Here is a 19,627-nt window from a genome sequence, read left to right as displayed (position 1 = left end):
TCAAGGACCCCCGGATTAATATGTATTTGTTTCTTTTTTAAATAGCAGATCTACAAGCTCACAACATGTCGCGATGTGACGCGCTATTAGCTTGTAGATCTGCTATTTTCAAATAGCTGATGTAAAATGGTAAAACTTTTTTGGGGGCTTGTTTTCATAAACCTGGCCACTTGCAAAATCTGGCAACACCCTGATTACCTGCATCACACCTGTAGCCTACTAGGGAGGAAGTGGACAGATATTGAATATAGCAGCAGAAAAGGGCAATGGCGCCGCCCGGAGAAGGGCCAAGAATAATGTGAATAGGACGAATGAGGCTTTAGTCTGTCCGTGCTTATTATATCGCCCCTATAGACCAATGTTTGTTTGTTTTTTCATGTTTTCTGTTCCCTTTTTTGCCTGTATTCTGCACAATTCACTTCCTTTTTTGTCCACACACACACATGCAAGATATTATGGGACATCCGGCTGTATGTGTGAGCCTCAGCCCGACACAGGCCAATTAAAGTGCCCAGTGCTGTGTCAAGACCTTAAAAGTTTAATACGGACTACACCACGTTTTACCTATAGAGTTGTTGGTCCTCTGATCTAAAACTTAAGGCTAAAATATCAAACAGGCTACTGATGTGAAAATATGTGAATGTAGGACCCTGCATCCTCAGGCTGTACTACAACAGCTCAGTTGAAGGCTATATCTATTAGGCTGTGTTACAGCCTGGTACGGAAACTGTGCTGCCCGAGAAAATAAAAACCTACAGTGAGTGGTGCGGTCGGCAGAGCACATAATGGAAGGCGAGCTCCCCCCGCTCCAAGAACTGTACAAGAAGCGGTGTGTATTCAATTACTCCTCATGTGTGTCTGTGTCTCCCATTTGAGGTGATACTTGATGTGTACTCCAAGGAACTTGAACTCTCTGACCCTTTCCACAGCAGCTCCATGAGAGGGTGGCGTGAAGGGATGTAGCGATGGTATAGTCCGTGGAACTGTTCTGACAGTAGGCTAATTATAGGGGGTCGAGTGTGAGCTTTGTCGAGCGTCTACACGAACACAATTAGCGAAGTAGGACGAAGACTCTACGTCCTCCCGGTGGGGGCTCCTAACTGGCAGGTGAGTCAGTAGGATACAGCAGCAGTAAAAACACAGAAACGAGTTTGTGGGGAGGAATAAACTGGCATAACGACTAAATTGGGGAGAAAAAGGGTCTAAATAGCCAAAACCAAACAAGAACTAGACGCGTCGCAATTCTGGGACGCGTCGTGGCCTATATGGGGAGTTGCGTCATGACCCAAGGAATCCAGGGGTAGAGATTTTTTCATTCTACAACCTACGGTTCAAAAGTTATAGGCCAAAAGGTAAAGTGGGCTGTTATAGCGCCACCATGTGGCCGACTGGTGTACTTCTTTTATTAATAATTTAACAATAAACTATGAACCTCCCCTCAAAGTCTTTTAACTCTAGCACTTACGGTTTCCGAGAAAAAAATACTTGAATTTGAGTTTTTTCATTTTCCCATTAAAGTGGATGGGGAAATTTAATGCACTAATAAATCAATATCAATTAAACTATGTAACCAATCTCTTAGCAAAGTACAAGCAGTCTGGTCCCGGTGAAGCCGGTCATTTTAACATATGGCACAAAATTTGGAAAAATAAACTGTGGGAGAAATACCGCGTCTAGAAAGTGGAATAATAAAGTCGGTAGAGTACTAGTCTGGTTGCCCATTCGGGCAACCACACTAATTAGAAATAGATTCTACACCTATGACCCCCCCCAGGTTCCCATATGAATCACTATTCATATGAGTTCACAGATTCCCTCACACAACTGCAATTCAATTTGTTGTTTTTAACATAACTTTGTAAAATGGAGCATCACCTTGGGATGGACACCATCTTTGATTTGGCGATACATCATTTACTGATGGTAATTTCACTGATTGAGCCACATTTCTTGAACCCTAAAACATAGGGTTAGACATCAAAACCACCTTTCTAGGTTGAACAGTATAATAAATCCATTTAAGCTCCTGGCAGCCTTATTGGACGCCATCTTGAAAATGATGGCTTTACGATACATATAATTTCCTAGATTTCTTTGTATGTTTTTAAGCATGCCTAGAGGTACCGGAACCAATTGAAAAACCTTTTTTTATAGTTTTTTTGGGGGGGGTTAAGTAGTATGTTTTCATATATTGACCCATGTCATTTTCACCTAGTGTTATAAAATAAAATGCATGATCGCACCCATAAAGCTACCATTGGTGCAATGCTATCACATATTTTCTAACTCTAGACACGCATACCTTTACAAAAATCACTATGAGCATTAATCCCCTCAGATGATAATGACCAACCCCCCTGGCTCACGGACTATATGGAAGTTGGAAGGTTTCCAAAAGATAAAATCCCAGGAATATTGGAAGACACTGGAGTTTTAAATCGAAAGTGGATTACGCCACGTAGGATCGAATTATTTGTAGGGTCCCTTGACGCTCAAATCACTCTCTCTCTCGTACTCGCGGCTACCACTGTCTGGTCTCAGGGCCGGATCTAGGCATGGGCAAGGGGGGGCAATGCCCCCCCAAATGCCCTGACTGCCCCCCCAAGAAAAATCTTTCTTATGATATGAAATATGAGCTTACCATAATCAAAATAATCCTTAATCATATTCCATCATGTATCATTGCACAATTCAAATAATCCTCTGCCCTGATTTTCCATGGGCAGTGTCGCCAGATATTGCGAGAGAAAGAAGCCTAGGAAAACAAGCCCAAAAGAACAATAGGAAGCAGTTATATACAAACAGCCAAAAAAACTGGAAAAAAAACGCAAACATTTTTCGCCGCCGCGGAAGCCGCCCCCCCCCCAGCATTTATTAATGCCCCCCCAGTTAATAATTTCTGTATCCGGCCCTGGGTCTCGGGCAAATAGCTCGTCGCTTAGAAGTTGCAGAGATTTCTCAAATTACCCAGAAATGCAGTAGCCTAGTAACGCGCAGAAAGCTGCATTGATCCGCGCGGATCGGCGTTGCCGTTTAACATGTTTAATAAATTAGTAAAACTCCTCTCTCACACTCTTCTCCACTGCCCATGTCCCGCCTCCCCGCGTTGTGACTGTCATGTAAGCATGTAGGAGCTCGGCTAATCAGAGGCAGTAACGTAGGACGCGCAGCCTGTCAGTCACAACCCCCCCAGTTCGCCCTGGAATGTCACCAGTAAAGCTTACCCGCTTGCCTCTAGGTGTCCGGAGTATTTGTGCAATATACTAGTCCATATTTTTCAATTAAGAAGTGTTTAAATCCCGTCCGTGACCGATTCTGTCGGAAGTTCCCAATGGGTAGTACTGACGGGGCGCATCCGGTGAAAGCCGGAATTACACTCAATGTAAACAGAAATTAAACGAGGGGGGGAAATGGCGTTCGTCCACAGACGGGATTAAAACACTTCTTTATTGAAAAATATGGACTAATACATTGCACAAATACTCCGGACACCTAGTTAACATTTGGGGCAAGCGGGTAAGCACCTTATATTTTGCATTTGTACATGTTTGGAGAAAAAAATATCAAATTTAAAAAACGGCCAATTACTCGATTTTAAAAAAAAAGTTCTAATCTTGTGCCATCGAACAAAGCTTCGAATATTCGAGTTATTTGGGTCAGCCCTAATATACACACACACACACACACACACACACACACACACACACACACACACACCGTATATCTAGGTGTGCCCTGGGATCTTTTGGCTATGCCAGGTGTGCCTTGGCACCAAAAAGGTTGAGAAACACAAGAATCAATATATCAACCAATAACTGTTATTGGTTGATATATTGATTCTTGTACCACACCTCCTCAAGTCCATCTGTGCTTATTACCAAGATGTTTTACTGTAGGCCTACCAATTCTTAATAGTTAAATATTGCAATAGAATCCCAATCAATTGTAATGTAAACATTACAAATGTAATAACAAATTCTAAACAACTTCTTATCAGGTAACAACTACATATTCTTGTAACTCATGTCTTGCATTACCAATGCTGGCCAAATCAATCAACTACATGGCAGAAAACACAAGCATCACACATCCCACTACCCACTACATGCCTGACCTCGCAAAAAAAAAAAAACTCCCACAGACGTACAGGGAATACAAGAAGACTCACTCCAAAACCAACTCACCCCAACTCAAAAAGGAAAACTCACCCCGGAGCTAGGAACACTCACCCCGGGGGGTGGGTAAACTCACCCCAGGACCTGAGAAAACTCACTCCGGAACACTCACCCCGGGGGTAGGAAAACTCACCCCGGGGGTAGAAAAACTCACCCCAGAAAAACTCAATGGTGTAAAGTACAGTGAGTTTTTGTTTTGTGGGTGGGTTTAACTTTTCCCCTCTACACCAAGTCTGTATGTTTAAAAAAGGCACATCTACCGGCTTGTGAGCTTTCCTTTTTCACAGAATGCTTTCATAATGAGACATGTTTAATCCATACTGGATTAAATTCTTTCTTTGAAGGTATAGAATTACCAAATTATGTCGTTCAATGATATTTTTGTGTTTAAAATATTGTCATCATTGTCCATGTAGACAGGAGGCAAGAGGCAAGGCAAGATTTTCTTGGCCCAAAACATCTCTTCTGCTTGTTGCCTCTCCTAAGCAGAGATTTCCAAGCAGATATTTGACCATGAAGGCCTGATTATTGTAGTCATGAAAATGGAGGAAACACATTGAATCAGATGGTGTTTGCCAGGGTTGTGTCCAAACTTTTGGCCTGTACCGTAATACATACATAGACATACATACATACATACATACATACATACACACACTCACTCTCTCTCACACACACTCACTGTCTCTTTCTCTCTCTCTCTCTCTCTCTCTCTCTCACACACACACACACACACACACACACACACACACACACACACACACACACACACACACACACACACACACACACACACAAAGAGTAAGGCATCAAAATGTACCAAAAGTAATATTTCTAAAAACTAAAGTTCTCAAACAATTCATGTGTGCAATGCAATGTTCTATAATGTTATCATTTATACCAGCAAAGTAGTAGGTAACTAAATATCCTAGGTAAAAATAGGGAAAAGTGTTTAATGCATGTTTTACAATAGTGAAATGTATATCTAATAGTAACTAAAGTTCAATAATGCTTACAATAGTGAAATGTATATCTAATAGTAACTAAAGTTCAATAATTCTTACCAAAAGCTTTTCTCACAAATGTGTTCACACAGAAAACAAAACATTATACCTGTGTTTTACCTTCACTGGAGTTTTTCTTCATTTTTCTTTGTTAAGTTAGTATTTGTTTGCATTATAAACACATTGATTATAAACACATTGGAATGTTCACTTTTCTGATGAAATCTACCTTGTATTTAAAGCACTTTAATTAGCTAAATGTAATTGAACAACATAATTTGACATTGGAATGTTCACTTTTCTGATGAAATCTACCTTGTATTTAAAGCACTTTAATTAGCTAAATATAATTGAACAACATAATTTGGTAATTATATACCTTCAAAGAAAGAATTTTTCTTTTTTCTTTTTTTTTTAAACCATTTTTCACCATCACATTATGAAAGCATTCTGTGAAAATGGAAAGCTCACAAAGTTAAAAACCATTGGGGTGAGTTTTCCACAAAGTTAAAAACCATTGGGGTGAGTTTTCCGGAGTGAGTTTTCTCAGGTCCTGGGGTGAGTTTTCCTACCCCCGAAAATCTTGGGGGTGAGTTTTCCTACCCTGTGGGGTGAGTATTCCGGAGTGAGTTTTCCTAGCAATGGGGTGAGTTGGTTTTGGAGTGAGTCTTCTTGATACCCGTACAGGGACTGACCTGCTTCACACTGTCACCCGTCTACACATGACATCTTATGTCATACTTCCTTGTTTTCACATGTTTTCACATGTGCAAGTAATTTACATGGATCCTCTCTCATCCATATACTCCTTCAGTTTGTTCAAAGTCATGCCGTTTATGGTCTCTGTCTCTCTCAGCGGCCTGAGGATGACCTCCTTCCTGTAGGAGAAGCGGGTGAGGTTGATCCTGTTGGACAGCCTCTCTCTGCACTGCAGCAGACGGTACAGAGAGAGGGTGTGCTTAGCCAGCACCACCGTGAAGATGATCTCCACCACCAACAGGGTGCTGTAGATCATCAGCTGTCTCTTGCACTGCTGTTCTTTGCTCGTGGCCGGGTGAGTGTGAGACGGTAATGCCTGCAGAGGCATGGGCTCCAGGGGGCAGGTGAAGATCACTGGAGTGGTGGGAGGTGGAGGTAGCAGTGACGTTGCTCTCCTGGTGGTGGCGGTGGCTGGGAGAGTTGTCTTAATAGTGGTCGTTGATGCAGTGGTGGGTGCCGTTGAAGTTGGTGCGGTAGTTGTGGTCGTAGTGGTAGTGAGGGTTGTGGTGGTTGTAGTTGTGGTTGGTAGAGTGGTAGTGGTGGTGGTTGTTGATGCTGTAGTTGTGGTCGGTAGAGTAGTGGTGGTTGTTGGTGCTGTAGTTGTTGGTAGTGTGGTGGTGGTTGTTGGTGCTGTAGTTGTTGGTAGTGTGGTGGTGGTTGTTGGTGCTGTAGTTGTTGGTAGAGTAGTGGTGGTTGGCACTGTAGTTGTGGTAGGTAGTGTAGTGGTGGTGGTTGGTGCTGTAGTTGTTGGTACTAGTGTAGTGGTGGGGGTCGTTGTAGATGGTGTGGTTGTAGTTGGAGTAGTTATCGGTGTGGTGGTTGTGGGTGGAGCGGTGGTTGTGGTGGTGGTGGTAGTTGTAGTAGGAATGGTGGTGGTGATAATCGTGGTAGGAGGGGGAGGCGTGGGACATATCAACTGATCCTCTGTCAGCGACATGATCTCCTGCCCCTTCAAATCCTCTGGATGCTCACAGACTTCAGGTGTAGTGGACCTGATTTTATCGGAGTTGGCCTTCATCCACTGGTACAGATGAATCAGTTTGCAGTTACAATGCCAAGGGTTGCCGTTGAGATAGACTTTGGTAAGTTTTGGTAGAGGTGTGAATATATCCTCAGGAAGAGTCTGAAGGTTGTTGTTAGCTAACCTCAGGGTGGACAGAGATACTAGTTTTTCAAATAAGTCTGCATCCAGTGACTTGAGCCTGTTGTTCATTAGATTCAGCTCTGTAAGCTTCTCAGGGCCCTCAAAATATTCAACAGACAAGGTTTCAAAATGATTTTTAGACAGGTCTAGCTTTTTAAGTTTCTTCAGAGCGCTGAATATTCCATTAGGAAGAGTGCTAAGGTTATTTTTGTTAAAACTCAACTCAGTCAATTTGGGCATTTCTCCAAAGAGCACTGGAGGTAGACTAGTCAGTTCATTATCGTCTAGAGTCAGTATTTTAAGCTGCGGGAATCCCACAAAGAACTCTTGAGGTAACCCAGTCAGACGATTCCCATCCAAATACAGCTTAGCCAATTTAGCTTTATGTTGAAACAAACTGGGCGATAATTCAGTTATTTTGTTTGCCTGCAAGTTAAAATCCCTCAGGTTGGGAATGTTGTGCAATATCCCCTCAGGAAGGGAGGTCAAGTGATTTCCATAGAGTCTCAATGTCTGTAGTTTTTTCAGGTTAGAAAACAGACTTGAAGATATGGCAGCGAGATTGTTCTTGGCCAAATGTAGGAACGTAAGGCTTTCTAGATCATCAAAAGTCCCTTCCTCTATGTATTCTATCTCGTTAAGATGCAGTTGGATTTCATTTAGGTTTTTAAGGCCATCAAACAAGCCTTTGTCTAGACCAGGGGTGTCAAACTCGCGGCCCGCGGGCATTTTGCGGCCCGCGGAAAGGTCCAGTGCGGCCCGCGAAATACTTTTACAAATAGTGAATTGATACTACCTCTAACAGATAGAGTCGGAGTTTGCACGTTGGCTTGCTGAGTGTCCAAGCAGCTCTCCCCCCTCCCCCACTGGCTGCAGCAAGTACCTCTAATGGCCCGGTAGTCAGCCAACATTCCACAGCCAGCTGTGGACTGTTCTGGCTGATTGGCTCGTTAACAGTATTCAGCTAGTCGAGTAGTAATGGCTAGTATTCTGTCTGTCTGTCTGTCTGTCTGTCTGTCTGTCTGTCTGTCTGTCTGTCTGACACACACACACACACACACACACACACACACACACACACACACACACACACACACACACACACACACAATAATAAAAAAATATAATAATGGTAATAGGTAGTTAGAAGCATTAATCATATACGTGTTAAAAACGTATAAATGTATCAAAGCTGCTTCTTTTATTTCTCAGGAGCTTGCCCTGAGAAAGGAGGAGCTCGCACTATGAGCTTGTAGATCTGCTATTTTTTTTAAATCATGGAAATCTTTACAAATGTCTCCTAAATCCTAACAGTTTTCTGAAACACTTATGTTGGCACACATTAGCTAACAGAAACAAAAAATGTAAATGTTATTGGCCGTTCTCATGAGAACATTACCATAACCACACACATTACCTCACACATTACCAGGTAATGAATTTAATTGTTCTATTTCAAATGGATGGGCTCATTACAAATTGCATTGTTTGATTTTAATGTAAATAATTAAAGTAGCTAATCTTTATAAAACATTTTTTAAAGTGATATACTGTAGTTATAGCAGTGACTGAGATGTAGTGGAGTAGAAGTAAAAGTTCTGGAAATTGGAAATACTCTAGTAAAGTAAAACTCAAATATTTAGGTACAGTACTTGAGTAAATGTAATTAGTTACTTTACACCACTGTTCTATAAATGTAATTATTTAACCACCCACACACATTACCAGGTATTGTTTAATTTCAAATTGAATTATTCTACTTAAAATGGTTTATAATAAGGGTAATAATAATAATAATAATAATAATAATAAGACAAGACAAGACAACAGATTGAAAAACAATGCTGTATAACTGAATGCGTGTGAGCGCGCATGTGCGTCCGCAACTGGTTCCTGCCCACCTCAAGTCACCATTTGACCAATCTTGCCCGGACATCAAAATGAGTTTGACACCTCTGGTCTAGACGACGGATCTTGTTGAGTTTTAGGACAAGCTTTTCTAGATTGCCGAGGCCCCTAAAGACTCCCACTGGGACAGATGTTATTGGAGTACTGGAAATCTCAATTTGTTTGAGGTTCACTAAGGCCTCAAAAGCACCAGGCTCGATAGACGTAAGTGGAGTGTCCATGATGTCCACCTTTTCCAGCTGGGTGCTTTCATTAAAGACTCCTTCAGGGATGGCAGTGATATGACTTTTCACAAAGAACACCTCTGTCACCTTTGAGTCCAGAAGTCGTGGTATGTCAGTTGTACGTGCATCAAAAACGATCTGGTGTTCCTTGGGACATTCGATGTCATTATCACATTCTTTTGGAGATGAAATTGAATATTCAAACAACAAAGGCAGAAAAAATAGGACAATTTTGCTTCCAGGCATGCTTCTTCTATAGAGAGAAACAAACAAAGATTTCGTATTGAGTTTGGGATAAATCAATTGACAGTTGACAATGTAAACTGTATTAGGAGGCAGTTAAAGCACCTTCTCTCACACTAATAAAGTGAATAGTTTAAAGCGTATCAAGTGTAGATCAAATGTAACCATTACAAATTTGTTTACGTTATTTCAAACACACAAAATATGACCTACCTCATTATCATTTGCTGCCCCAGACGTGTTATAGAAGGTTATTTCAGTTACAGAGCGAAACAGGGTTATGTTATCTCTTTTATGTACTGTATCTGGTCAGAGGGCCTGGAGTGTGTTGGATGCCCCTGTGGGGTGGGGTGTGGCGTCAAAAGGCCTCTGCTATGTGAGATAAGAGAAATGTTGTGCAGCATGTTGTGCAGCGCTCATTCTATTTATTTATCTGCCTTATTTACAATAATCACTGTCAATTTCAAGTTTTCTTAAAAGAAATGTAATTAACCCATTTATCATCATTATGATTATTATTATGATTATTATTCAGCAGCAGTTGCAGTTCATTCAATGAATATTTGACCGTTTGCATGTGTATTTTAATGGTTGACTAAGCTTTAGAGTGTGAGTTCTAGAATCTCAGGGATGCCTCATGAAATGCATTGTGTTAAAGGTATCCTCTCCTAACAATAAATACAAACAATGGGTCCATTTTAAAGGTCAAGCTCTGTGTCATCCACATACTGTAATGGCCTAGTCAGCTTTCACAGCACACTGTAAACAGGTCTTATCATGAAGAACAGAAACAACAACTTTAATTCCACCCGTTTCAACCAGCTCACAGGCACACATGTGTAATTAGTGTGAATGATTGTTTTGGGGTTTTACTTCCTGGTTCTCCACATACATCTTCGATAATGATCAGGCCAGAGTCTGAGATATAGGCTACAACAGATACAGAATTATAGAGGGATTCTAACAACCACTGTTCTCAGTGTCAGTGGTTCTCAAACATTTTCATGTCAAGGACCCTCAAAGTGATATGTACTTTTGGATTATGTATTTGGGACCCCACTTTGAGGTGAATTATTATGCATCCATTATTTCAGTCAATATTCATTAATTATCCTAGGAAGTACTGCATCATGTTAAAAACAAATTTTATATTTATTTAAGTGAAATGTACTCTATTTTATTTACGTTTAAGTATATTGAAGCAAAGTATGGGATTTGAAACATTTCCTGCCGTATTACAAACTTTTTCCACTAGATGGCAGTCTTTTGCATCAAAATCATATGGTGACGTCAAAGCCATACCAAGGTTTGAAAATATTGTATGTTGTTGTGCTTGTGTTTTGGCAATGTGATACTTTGGTTTTACAGTATTTCATGTGGTCACTGGAGGAATGAAAAAAATAATAATAATGCATGTGTTTTAGAGCAGTGTTTTGGGAACCAGCGTTTTAGAGAGTATGATAATAATATAATATAATTTATGTTGGCTGTTACCTTGTTTATTTTAGAAATTGTATCTAATATAAGCAAGCCTGTCAAGTTCTAAAGCACTTGTAGTTTTTAGTTTGATAAAGAAGAACTCAACAGAGCGGTTCATTCTAAAATGCGACAACCTTTCTTTAAAATCTTTTAAAAAACAAGACCCTAGCTAGTGGGTCTAGGTTAAATGCATAGATTAGAACATAAAATTAACTAGGGAACATCACTGTCAGTTTGCTGACAAAATACAGTCGACATGTGCAAGAGTGCAAATTGAGTGATGAACATCATGTAGTATATTTTCTCTGAAGTGTAAATTTGCTGTTTTTAAATGAAGGCCCACAATTTGTGTTCCAGTACAGGGGTTCCCAAACGTTTCCATGCCAATGACCTCCTAATAACTATAGCCTCTCTGCTTTTGCTATTTTTGAAAGTTTTTGAAAAGTTTTAAACTTCCTCTCTCTCTCTCTCTCTCTCTCTCTCTCTCTCTCTCTCTCTCTCTCTCTCTCTCTCTCTCTCTCTCTCTACATATATACACTGTATATAAAAACTGCCCTAGTAGAGTGGACAGTTAGAGATAACTTAGATGGGTGTGTGGCCTACATTCCTTCCCTTCATGTAAGCTATAAACCACTCTGACATAGAAAATGCACCAGAGTAGTAACAGGATCCTCCCCACGAAAAGGTCCAGTCAGTGTGACATATTATGGAGTCATGTGAGGCGCCCCTCATCCTCAGCATGACCCATTGAGATGTAAACACACTCTGAATGTGTTTGAATGAAGCCATTCCATATATTATCATAATGGTGTTGTATACAATGTGGATAAAATATGAAATTAATGTATTCTCTATACTGTTTTTTCCTTGTAAAATCCATGTAACATTACTCTGATGATATAATTTGTTTTGCTTCTTACTATATCATAGAATAATTTGTATCTAAACTGTCATTACAAAAACACTAGAGTCAAACTGAGTTTGTTTAAGATTACTTTCCACAACATTGCTGGCCAAAATGTGATAATACAGCATTATTTCATCATTTCAATCAGGTAACTCAACTTACAATTTAGGTATTTAAAGTAATTATCTTTTACAAGCTTAGAATCCTTTTATTTCAAGACATATGTGAACACACATCTGTTGATTTCAGAAATGATTTCAGACTGTTAAAAAGTTTAGCTTTTATTCAAAGCATGGAATCATTTTGTGTTAAATATTAAAACCATTGACTGCATTACATCATGGTACAGTGAAAAGGCAAAATAAAATTAGTAGTTCCAAATCGAACCGTATCTTTTTGTTCCATAAATCCATAGATTTATTTTTTCCTTTTCTCTTTTTCCAGTTCTAAAGTTAAGGGAAAAGATTACAGACCTGTTGGACAGTATGAAAGCAGTCTTATTCAGGTACAGCGTCTCGTACCGACACATCATATAAATGGAAATCCAGACTAAAAGCAATTGAGATTGCATTCAAATGAGTGATATTGTGATATGATGATCATCCAATGTTTTTGTTTTTGTGATGGACTATTTTGATTTAGACATTAAAAGCTAATCAGAGGCAAATCTGTTTTCTTGAGCAGTGTAATTATTGGTCGTGGTGAACGGATCCGCCAGGCACTTGTGTTATTAAAAATCATGATATGCATTTTATGGTTCTTATCCTCTCCAACAGGCCACAGCGCTAATGATCCTTGGCCACAGTAATCAGAGTGATGTTGGTTTTAAAAGTTCACTGGTAGCTGAGCTGTACTTGGGTGGTCTCACTGGTCTGGTCTACAATACAGAGTTCTTGCTTCTGCGGCCCAGATTGCGGCTTTCTTGCTTGTTCTTCCGCCAACACACCAGGCCAATGATGGTGCTGCTGATAATGGCAGTGCACACCACCGCAATGATGATGATCTGAGTATTCCTGGACACGGCCCCTTCTTCCCCGTGTCCACTGCTGGTGTCCTCCCCCTGGTCTGAGGTAGGCGTGGCCTCGACAGCAGGGGAGACGGTGCTCCTCTTGGGGGGAGGTGTGCTGGGTTTCCTCCTCTTATCTGTTGGGATCACCGTGGGCTCATCAGTAGAGGTGAGAGGTGGCAGATCCTCGTCTGTCAGTGCGGCGATCTCGCCACCGTTCAGATCGAGGGGCGTGTCGCACACCACTAGGCTGTGGTTGGCTTTGGAAGGGTGCTGTCTCAGCCAGTTTCTTAGCGGCAGGATGTCCTGGTCACACCTCCAAGGGTTCTGATGCAGGAGAACCTCCCTTGTCACATTGAGCTCATCCAGGATCTCCCGAGGCAGACTGGAAAGGGAGTTGTTCCGCAGGTCAATCTCACCCAATTGGCTGACGCCCTGGAGGAAGCCCAATGGGAGGGTATGGATGAGGTTGTGCTCCAGCGAGATGTTGACCAGGCTGGGTAAACCTCGGAAGGTGCCAGCTTCCAGCTTTGTGAGTAGGTTGGTGTGTAGGGACACCTCACTCAGTTTCTCCAAACCTCTGAAAGCCCAGGGAGACATGTAGGTGATCTGGTTGCGGCTCAGCACCAGCAGATTCAGTTTGGTCAGGTTCCTGAAGGTGTCATCCTCTAGCCGGCTCAGCCTGTTGTCATACAGCCATAGTTGTTCGATGGGCATGGGCCCAAACACCCCCGGGGAGAGACTCTCCAGCTGGTTTTCATAAAGGGAGATTTGGGATAGTCCAGGCAGGTTTAGGAAGAGCCCCTGTGGAAGAGCTGTGAGCCTGTTATGGGATATGAAGAGCTTCTGAAGTTTCTGAGTTTTAGAGAACATGTCAGGGTGGAGGTAAGAGATCAGGTTGTCTTGCAAGGACAGCTCTTCCAGGTTAACCAACTCATCAAAAGCACCAGCAGGAATCTGCTGGAGTGAGTTTTTGTTGAGACGTAAGATCTTCAGGTGGGAAAGGCCTTTGAAGGTGTCCCCAGCGAGCTGGCTGATGTTGTTCCCTGCCAACATGAGAGACTGCAGCTCAGAGAGGGGGCGAAACGTTTCCACAGGTACGGAGGTAAAGAGGTTTTTGCTAAGGTCCAGGATCTTCAGAGCAGACAGGGAGGAGAACCAGCCAGGGCGGAGCACCAGGAGCTGATTGCTGCTTAGAGTCAGATACTCCAACTTCGCAAGGTTCTGGAACAAGGCGTCAGGAAGATCTTGCAGCTCTGTGCCAGTGAACGCCAAGGCACCCAAGTTAAGAGTTGAGTCAAATGTGCCTGGCCGTACCTCCCTCAGTACACCATCTTTAACCACAAAGATTGAAAGAGCATTGGCAAAATCTGCCATATCCTGGGGTTTAAATGAATAGATATTGCCCTTGGAGATGTAGAGGCTGTTGGTGGAAGAGGGCAGAGCTGTGGGGAACTCTGATATGTCATTGCAACGGATTTTGTTCTCACTGCATTGGCATCCATTAGGACAAGCCAAAACAACAGCGATGAGGGAACAGAGAAGCAGGAGCAGGTGAAGGGTGATTGACCGTTCCATTATTTCCCTGAGAGAGAGAGAGAGAGGAGAAAAAGGTTGAATTAGCTTTTCAGTCCCATAAACCAGTGCTATATTCTACATACATGTGGCACAGTGTAGTGTAGTACAGTAGCATGTGTCTCCCATGACTTAAAATAGTATCCTTCAAAACTTGTTATGTGGAGGATCAGATTCCCGTTGGGTCCAGGTGACAGTATACAGTATGCCATAAAAAGTCACGGTATATTTAGAAGCCCCTATTGTAACCTGATATTCCTCACAGGCTGTTAAAATACAAACAAACAAAAAAGTCAGGTAAATACAAAACAACCCACATAACAACATCATTGTAATTCCCCTTTCTGTGGAACACGCCATTCATGGGCGATGCTGGATTTCACTGCTGCACCCAAACACACGTTTTGAAGAATGTGTGTGTTTGTGATGCGCTACAGTAGCTATTTGCATTGTTTTCATTGTGCTGCTGCATTATTATCTCAGAATGGATGCACAATGTTCCTTTGTTTTCTGCATTGGAAAAGAAAGGAATCTGGTGTGGTTTTTCCTCTCCCAAAGGGAACAGTTGTATAAAAGCAACGTCCTCACTGTATCTACATTTGCTTATTGCCATCTCAATGCAGTGAGACAGAGTGTAGCTGTAATGGCTAACAAAGCTCAAGTAGCTTCTTAAGCATTTATGAAATAGGAACCTCTATATATATTTGCCCAGAAACATCTGAATACATTTTGGACATTGTCCAATTTGTTACCTGTTGCTGGAAGTGTTGTACAACATTCTCAAAGCTAAGTGTGTCACTACCCTTGACAACCATAACTGCACATTAAGTCTGTACGCATGGATGAAAAAAACAGATTACTATAAGAGCTCTGTAATATGTCCTCTTCATGGACATGGGGTTTCGTACCCACAAGTAAACTGATTTCTGTGGAATAGCTACATCAGCTAGACTGTCTCTCAGCGCATATTTAGGCTGTAGCTGTGGCTGTGCTGTGTTAGTAATGGCACAGGTGACAGAAACGTATACAAAGCCTTGCCAATGTAATGATGCTTCTGGTGGACTCTCCATTCAAATCCTGCTTGGGCATTAAAGTCATGTTGGCAGGCTCAAGTTATTTCCTCAGTGACTGGGCTGCTTTAAAGTGCAGACAGACCTGTCTTTGGATGGAGAATTCTAAAGAGGTAACTTTTGCCTTCCATTGAGCTCAACTTTGGATTACTTGGCTTTTCTTTTTTGTTATACATCAAAGATGTGGGACCATGAAATAGAGTTTGGTGTTTCCCATTATGTTCTTTTTTTATGACCACTATTTTGAATGTGGGACAAGTGATGGGTTGGAATGGCTTTGTACTGGCAAGCAAACACTATTATTATTATTATTATTATTATTTAAAAAATGATCTACCAAGTGTCATTACAATATTGTAACACATTACATGATGTCCTTTATTACCCAATCACCTCCAATAATAACAACAACAATAGGTCACGTCATCATTTACATCATAACACCTTCCCTGTTCTTTTGTCCAAGAAGAAAGGTCTTTAATTGTTTTTGCTATGCCTATCTCCAATCTTTCCCATTTACTATATATCCGTTATGGAAGTCACAGTGAAGGACTGTGTCAACACAGCTTGTCTAACTGTACGTATGTGATTTGAAAGTAAACAACCGCAGAGATAAGCACTGACAGGAATTGGGAATTCTAGAATTTCCTAGGGGCGCTCACAAAAGTGACACACTGCGAACTCCATTCCCAGCTCTGTGGCTGAATCGCTATTCTGCACGTCAAGCCATAACCTCCACATCTGGAGGGCTGTGTAGCGTGTACTGCCTTTGGGTGACTCCTCACCAATGTGGATTTCATAAGCTAAAGCATGCCCCCCTCCCGCCCACCCAGTGTAAAATGTCCCAGTCAAACCAAAACCACTGTCTGCTGTGGACTGGCCCTGGCTGGAATGTTCTATGGTACACTGTACAGTGTAATGGCTAAAGCATTTCCAGTACATCATTAATTGCGGTGATTTTCCCCCTTTCCATTTCCATAACTGAAGGATCAGCACTTTGCCTCTCATGAAAAGATGGAACTGAGGAAGGAAGGTCGAGGGCTTAGCAACCGATGCCCTAAACTGAGAGTGTTTGTTTTAACATTTTACTTTACTTTAAACTTTTTATTTTAATTTGTACTGCTTTTAAACTACTGTATCTTTAGGCCTCAAGCAAGTCCTGTATTTCCTTTCATTTACAGACTGCATTACAGTGGACCTTATTTAGTTTAAGTAATGTTAGTATTCAGACCAAAGCACACTATGAAAATACCAAATTCTTTACAATATAACTTGTCAACTTATGTTTGATTGTTTTACTTATTTTGCTTCTTTAATGTGTTATTTCTTTCTCTCATTTCTTTACATGATGAAATTCCTTAACATCAACAAAAACAAAGTCTGATTCATACTTAGTTGCTCGCCGGTGTCAGGCAGCCGCAGAAACCCAATCTACGAGCTCACAATGTGTCACATCAAATTAAGCATAACTAGATCCACATGATGTTTTGCAGAACTTACCTTGCTTCTTGTAGCCAGTGCCGAGTGAACGAGAAAGAGAAAGAGAGTTGCTGTGGAGTGAGTTATCTTTTATCCTCTGATGAAACTCCCTCCTCTTCTCTTCACCTTCATAGAGGCTATGATCAGAGCTTCCAGTCCTCTCTGAAACCTCACATCCTCACATTTTTCTGCTCTTCGTCATCACTCTATTATCCTCATCAGGGTTTTTTCCCCCTTGTCTATGCATGAAATCTGATGGTCCTCCTCAATCAAACCTCTAGTACTGTAGCAGACTGTTTAGCATTCAGTCTGTCTGCCCCTCTGCCCCCTCTGTTTCTCACTGCCTCTCGCGTGCTTGTGGACATATGCTTGCATGCATTTTTGGAAAACGCTGTGTGTGTGTGTGTGTGTGTGTGTGTGTGTGTGTGTGTGTGTGTGTGTGTGTGTGTGTGTGTGTGTGTGTGTGTGTGTGTGTGTGTGTGTGTGTGTGTGTGTGTGTGTGTGTGGGGGGTGGGGGGATGGACGGGTCCTAGGGAGAAGCCCCACCCTTTCGTGTTACAAAGTTCATGGACTGGATTTGTTTAGTCAGAGAATACAAGTTTGCTTTGGACTCTGCCTGCGTGCATGCGTGAATCTAAGTATTATCTGTGTTTTTACCATCTTATAAAATCCAAATATCACAAAAGTGGTAATGTGAGAAATGATCAGGTTTAAGGGACTGGGCTCAGGTTAGATTTTGATTTGTTGTTAGAGTTAGTTTAAGGGTTGATATCTGCCATATCAGAATGATACTGTTGGCAAGGCACTAGGAAATTGCTGGATGTGTAAAGCTGGTCCTGTTATTTGGCAAACCCCCAGATATAAGGTCAGGGCATTGCATGTTGCAGGCCCACCCAAAAAATAAACAACCAAAATGAAAAAGCATGCACACATGGGTATGAACTGGTGAGATTGTGTAATGCAAGGGTAGTTGCAGTGCACAAACTTATCATGATTCTTTATTATATCTTGTAAAGAAAGAGAAGGTCCGCACACCATCTTAAAGGTATCATGACATTCATTTTCACTTTTTTTATTTTCAATGTTTTATTTGGGGTTTTATGACCTCAATTACACCCAAAAAACCTGAACTTAGAACATTCAGTGGATTTTCTGTGGTCTGGGGTTTTCTGAATAATTAGGCTGAAAAGTAATCTGAGCTTGGCCCTTCGACAGTGAGGTCACAGTCGATTAATCCCGCCCACTCTCCTCCTCGCCCCTCCCCTCCCCTATCCTTTCCTTTGGGGGGGGCGGAGCAGAGGCGATGATTGACAGGCAAAATCCCTCACCAGCGACACCCGCAGGCAAAGATTTATTTTTTCATTGCAGTTGAAAAGGCTTTAGAAATGTGAGAGAAAAACACCTGCCATGGATCACTGGAATGGAATTTTCACTTAAAACTTTTTGTACACTTTTGAAGGACCAGGACAAAGACTTTGAATGTGGTGTAAAAGTGAATGTCATTAAACCTTTAATGCTCCAAAAACAATGTATTAATAGAGCTGTAAAAAACTGTAAAACACATATTATATCTTAACTTGTTCTGTTGTCCCACGGTGCTGAAATGGTGCAGTACTGTATGCTCTTCATTTAATGAGTTAAAGGAAGGTTGAACCGTTAATGTGCTGTTCCTATTAACATTCCAGTGTTGCTGTGTAAGTAAATCCATGTGTTCCACATGAAAAACGACCGGCAACAAACCCTGCTTCACCACAAATGAGATAGTGAGGGTGGAGTTAACGTATAATAGCCTGTCACACAGTCTCCAGCACCCAAAACCTTGACTTCGTGGACAAACGTCTTGCTTAACAGATAATCCAGTAAAGATACTGTAGACCAGGGGTCTTCAACGTTTTTGAGGCCAAGGACCAGTTAGCTGAGAGAGCGATGAAGCAGGGACCCCTGCACTGCATATTGTATACAATTATTCAACTTTTTCATAGATTTCATAGATCATTGTGTAGCGTTGTGTTGGATTCATGTTAATGATTCAATTCCCTCAATACTTGGTCTGCTCTTTTCCCCCCCTATACATCAAACCTCTTTGCCGACTTGTAGCTCTGCTATAGATCTGCTATTTTGGCGAATGCTCCCTTCAGAATAGGGATGCTACAGGGTTCAAGTGGTTAATATAAAAACATAAGTTCTTATCACACAAAGATTTGGCGGCCCCCCTGCAGTAACTCTGAGGACCCCCTAGGGGTCCCGGACCCCCTGTTGAAGACCCCTGCTGTAGACGTTGAGTGGAGAATAAGCAGTGACAAAGTTTCACTGTCAGTCCCACTTCATGGCATTTTGTTCTCATCGCCTGAATGGTTGTCTACAACACACAACCCGCCGTCATGTGCCCGCCGTCATGGTAGCATGAAATCCAGTATATAGCTTATAGCTATATAGATTTACTGTATGTCACAATACACAGTTGGTTATTTCTCAACTTAAAGTATGCCTCACAGGGACTGTTGTGTAACTGAAGGATGTCAGGAAGCATCGTGACAGGAAGCAGAGAGCGCTTACCCCTGCGAAGATTCATCTTTCAGTTGTGGTTCCTTAATGTATGCCTCATGACCTTTTTTTTACTCTCCACAGTTGTGGGGTTTATTCAAAGGGCAAAT

The 19,627-nt window shown here is 41.6% G+C and overlaps 1 protein-coding gene across 1 annotated transcript; it reads right to left on the bottom strand.

The window, feature by feature from the left end:
- Positions 1–12,141: 12,141 nt before the first annotated feature.
- Positions 12,142–17,236, bottom strand: LOC308087051 (uncharacterized protein). The gene is made up of 2 exons (XM_080430705.1): positions 16,995–17,236; positions 12,142–14,434 (listed from the first exon to the last, which is right to left on the bottom strand). The coding sequence occupies exon 2, from the start codon at positions 14,425–14,427 to the stop codon at positions 12,721–12,723; it is 1,707 nt and encodes a 568-aa protein (XP_080286831.1). The 5' UTR covers positions 14,428–14,434; positions 16,995–17,236; the 3' UTR covers positions 12,142–12,720.
- Between the last annotated feature and the right edge of the window lie 2,391 nt (positions 17,237–19,627).

The sequence above is a fragment of the Gymnoscopelus braueri genome (assembly GCF_963280865.1).
Source record: "Gymnoscopelus braueri genome assembly, chromosome: 6".
Taxonomy (NCBI): domain Eukaryota; kingdom Metazoa; phylum Chordata; class Actinopteri; order Myctophiformes; family Myctophidae; genus Gymnoscopelus; species Gymnoscopelus braueri.
The sequence above is the reverse complement of the archived record's forward strand: the minus strand, read 5'-3'. Positions and strand labels throughout refer to the sequence as shown.

Coding starts and splice junctions, on each gene's coding strand:
- LOC308087051 (XM_080430705.1), bottom strand. CDS start 14,427: ATGGAACGGTCAATCACCCTTCACCTGCTCCTGCTTCTCTGTTCCCTC.